This window comes from Mus caroli, chromosome 2 (assembly GCF_900094665.2).
Source record: "Mus caroli chromosome 2, CAROLI_EIJ_v1.1, whole genome shotgun sequence".
Lineage (NCBI taxonomy): Eukaryota > Metazoa > Chordata > Mammalia > Rodentia > Muridae > Mus > Mus caroli.
The window spans coordinates 157,748,780-157,753,279 of NC_034571.1; the positions used below are offsets into that span (position 1 = coordinate 157,748,780).

Here is a 4,500-nt window from a genome sequence, read left to right on the forward strand (position 1 = left end):
AAAAAAAAAAAAAGAAAAAAAAGAAGGGGACCCAGGAGCCCCTCTAGGTCCCTGGCATGTCATCGTGCTGGTGTGACAATGAAGTCTCTCACTCTGGTTCAGCGTCCCTTCTCTGGGCAAGCCAAACAGACCTGTGTTCATCTCCCCAAGAGAAATCGCGCACCACCAGTCCATAGTTTTCTATTAATTAACCTGCTGGGTGGCAGTGGCACACGCCTTTAGTACGGGAGCTCAGGAGGCAGAGGGGGCGGATCTCTGTGAGTTCAAAGCCAGCTCTAGTCTACAGAGCCAAGTTCCAAGACAGCCAAGCCAGGTGGGGGATGGTAGCCACACACCTGCAATCTCAGATACTTAGGAGCTCTTCAAGGCCAGCCTAGACTCCAGAGGCAGACCCTGCCTCAAAATAAAACAGAATGACGCTGGAGACACAACGCAGGGCTACAGCACTTGTGTAGCATATCCCAAACCCTGGTTTAGCCATGACAGATGAAACTAACTCGAGACTCAAATGTAAATTGTCCTTGGAGACCCTCTGCAACTTAGCCTTTTTTACAAACTACCAAGCCAAGGCCCCAACAACCCCACCCCAGCCGCAGCACCAACCCACTTACTTTGCTGGTGTACTTGGCAATGTCTGCAGCCACGTCGGCCGAGGCGGTGGCAATGGGAAGGTCGGCATTGATTGCAGATGCCAGGGTGCTTGCTGAGCCCGAACTGCTGACCAGGGCTGCCGGCTGTGTGCTGGTCACCAGCGTGATGGTGGATGTGGATGGGCTCTGGGTGACCTCCTTCTGCTGGACAGCTAAGAAAGCAAAGGGTCTGGTCACTCCACCCACACGGAAAAGCACATCCCAGCACACAGCCGGGGCGAGGGAGGGAAGTCTTCTCATAGCTTCCCCTAGCCAGCGTTTGAACTACGAATGCCAGTGTCTCACCTTGCCCAAGCTCCTCCTTGCCTGGCTCCTCTGAGCTCTCTTCTCCACTAGGCGCCAACCTTGCACTACAAAGACCTAAGCAATCATCTTCAGGAGCTAACTCAAGGCTGTTCAGTTTAGGGGACTTAATCGAGCCTTGAAGCACCAGGCTACCAGAAGGACTTAACAGCTGGGTGCAGCCAACATCTGAAGACGTGAAACCTGTCTTTCCATCTCTATGAGAAGGTAAGAACTTTGGCCGTTCATTGGCAAACCCGGACAGCTTCACAAACAGACCCTCTGGCTTTCATTACAAGGTCTGAGCTGCCCTTTTTACCTTTGAAAATGCCAGCCACCTCTGCACCAGTCACTCAAGACCCCTTCCTCAGGTATGACAGACCCAGTGTCCTACTAATTAAAATCACTTCCTGCCTGAAGGGAGTAAGAGTCTGTCACTCATTAAAATCTCAGCCCTTGACATCTTTGGTGTTTGCAGTGTTGGGAACTGAACCCGGAGCTCTGTGCATGCTGGGTGAGCAGTCTACGCAACTATACCCGTGACCCAACAACTTTACCGATCCCTCAGCACAGCGCTCATTAAAATCAACGCCTTTCGTTTTAATTGGTGGCAAAACAGTACCACGCTCATTGAAGTCAGTCCTTGCCACAGAGGCTAGAAAGGCAATGTGGTATGAAGAGAGTAAAGCCACTACTTGGCCATTTTAGTCACTGGTGGTTACGGGAGCCTCTGCTGATCAAAGTCTGACCCAGCAGGCTATATATAAGGCATGTTGAGGGAGTAACCACTGCATCAAGTCTGTCTCCGCTGCTTTACTGATTAAAACTGGCCCTTCCCAGTTGCAATGAGCATTACAACCTAACACAGGACTATCTGGAAGTTGAGGACCCTACTGCCACCAGGTCCTGGCATTGCAGCCACCTACCCTATCTGCAGGAGACAGCCTTGGATGGAAACAGAATCCAACAAGGGGTTGCCCTAATCCCATGTCCACTGCAGTACCTGAGCTCACTCTAGACCTGTCCAGCTTTTCAGGCCTTCTCCAGCCACCTGGCCTCGAGTCCCTGAAAGGGTCCCTGCGACTGACCTGTTACCTCACTGGGATGAGCTCTGATGTTGGGAGCATGGGGGAAGGACAGAGTGGGTGTGGAGGAAGCTCCTTTGCCCCAAGGAACCAGACCCAGATTAGTGCTCCTGAAGCTGGGTTCAGACAACTCATCAGCTGCAGGACAGAGACTGGCCTCCAGCACTGAGTCCTCAGAGGCCGGCTCATCCCGGCACGGGTTTGGAAGGAAACTGTCCCCTACCGATTCCTCACACTCTAAAGACTTTCCCACAGAACGCCTGGAGATTCCCAGATGCTCACAAGACATAGTCATTGCAGCATATCTTACAATGGGAAAAAACTAAAAGCATCCTCAACGCCCACCAGCAGGGGAACACCTTAAATGAACTAGGGAATACTATGCAGCAGTCCAAAAGGATATGACACAGACAGACCTCGAAAACATGCTGATGGGTGGGAAGGAAAGGGAAAAAAAAAAAAAAATCAAGAATGGTACCATTTTTGCTTAAAAAAAAAAAAAAGAAAGAAAGAAAAAAGACAATATTTTATGGTATAATATTATATGGTATAAAAACAAACGTATAGGCATGCACTGGGAGAGGCATAAAGACAACAAATGATTGTCACAGAAGGGTGGACAATGACAGGGACAGCGAATGGGCCCACATTGAGCATTCGGAATTCTACACACATATTCTGTCCCCTCTGTAAGGAGGAAACACTTGTCACTTATAAAACAGAATAAAAAAAAATCTTAAAAAAAAAAAATCAGGCAAATAGTGCTAGCAAGCCATTTTTTTAAAAAATAATTCCATATGGGATGGTAAGGCCTGCGGTGATCATGACACATAGGGATGTGGGGGAAAAATTCAACAGGGGTGGCCTTTCTCCTGTTAGTGTGGCAAAAAGGGGGTGGGCGCCACAGAGAACAGAAGGGGGCGCGGTACCTTTCACGGCCTGTCTGGTCTGATATCTCGTCCCCTGGGAAGACTGAGGCTGCTGCTGCTGGCTCTGCTGTTGGCTCTGCTGTTGTTGCTGCTGCTGCTGCTGCTGGCGCTGTATCTTCTGCATGTGCCACTTTTGGGAGGACGTTTGAAACTTACTTGATGCGTTCCACACGACCCGCTGCACAGCTGGGACAGTCTCCTTCGGTAAGAGCGGCCTCTGCTTCTTCACCGGGCTTCCCGTGACAGCGGTGGCTGGTGCTGTGACTGTGACGGTAGACATCGTGCTGGTGGTGGCGGCGGCCACGGTGACCCCAGCCGCGGGTGCTTGGGTGGCTGAGCGGGTGAGTACAGGTGTCTCTGGGGGAGACTGGTTGCCCGCCGAAGTGGACGACGGTGGCGGTTTACCTATAGCTACAGCCAGGCAGGGTGGAAACAAGCAGAAACTGGATTGGCTTCCTGAGCAGGGACTTCACATGGCAGGCCAGTTCTAGGTCAAACCCAGCAGAGGCAGACTGCCTGAAGGAATTCAGAGGGCCTCTGGAGCCCCAAGGACAAGCATGGTCTCCGCAACAGCTATGAATTATGCCTTACTGAGCACAAACTAATATCCCAGATGGAGAAGTCACAAGCCTTCTGGGGGAAGAAGAGAGCAAGACCCAGCCCCCTGCTGAGCAGTAATTAACTAGTGGCCCAGGCTGTGGGTAATGGAGACTGCCTAACAGCAGCGCTTCCTCTGGAGGAACTCACAACTAGCTGTCAAAAGGTGTACACACCAAATCTACTTTCCCCCTAGACAAAGCCACTGGGAGGGGCGGCCTAGACTTTTAACAAAGGAATTCAGCCCCAGGCCAGAGAACCTTCCACTAACACATTAGGCCCAACCTAGCCTGCGTTCTGGATGTGTCTGCACAGCCCTTCATGGATAGCAAACAATACTGAATTTCCTATCCTATAATGATCAAGCCTAAGCCCCCTTTTTCCCTAGACAGGGTTTCTCTGTGTAGCCCTGGCTGTCCTGGAACTTGCTCTGTAGACCAGGCTGGCCTTGAACTCAGAGATCCGCCTGCCTCTGCCTCCCAAGTGCTGGGATTAAAGGCGTGCGCCACCACACCTGGCTTTTTAAAGTTTTCTTAAAAGCGTTAAATTGGGGGCTGGGAATGTAGCTGAGGGGCACTAGTCGACTGCAATGACCTGGTTTGGGAGGGCTGTGAGCGGGACGGGAAATCAGTGGAGAAGCTGCACAGTATACTGAACTTACTTATAAAGAGGAGATTGGGGGTTTGGGGGGAGCCTGGAGAGATGGCTCAGTGGTTAAGAGCACTGACTGTTCTTCTGAAGGTCCCGAGTTCAAATCCCAACACATGGTGGCTCAAAAGCATCATCATGATGAGATCTGAGATCTGACACCCTCTTCTGGTGCATGAGTGTACTTAGATTAAATAAATCTTAAAAAAATGAAAGCTGGGCATGGTGGCGCATGCCTTTAATCCCAGCACTTGGGAGGCAGAGGCAGGTGGATTTCTGAGTTCGAGGCCAGCCTGGTCTACAAAGTGA

At 51.0% G+C, this 4,500-nt stretch overlaps 1 protein-coding gene across 23 annotated transcripts in view; it reads right to left on the minus strand.

Annotated features, from left to right (window-relative positions):
* The window catches only part of Zmynd8 (zinc finger MYND-type containing 8), a 103,204-nt gene that overhangs the window by 20,966 nt on the left and 77,738 nt on the right, over positions 1–4,500 (minus strand). For 15 of the 23 annotated variants that reach the window (XM_021155753.1, XM_021155754.2, XM_029484368.1 and 12 more), the window contains 2 exons: positions 2,947–3,357; positions 612–802 (listed from right to left, as the gene is read on the minus strand). In XM_021155753.1, coding sequence (XP_021011412.1) covers positions 612–802; positions 2,947–3,357 — 602 coding nt within the window. The remainder of the gene's footprint in view (positions 1–611; positions 803–2,946; positions 3,358–4,500) is intronic. The other 8 variants (XM_021155756.2, XM_021155755.2, XM_029484398.1 and 5 more) reach the window with 1 other exon arrangement.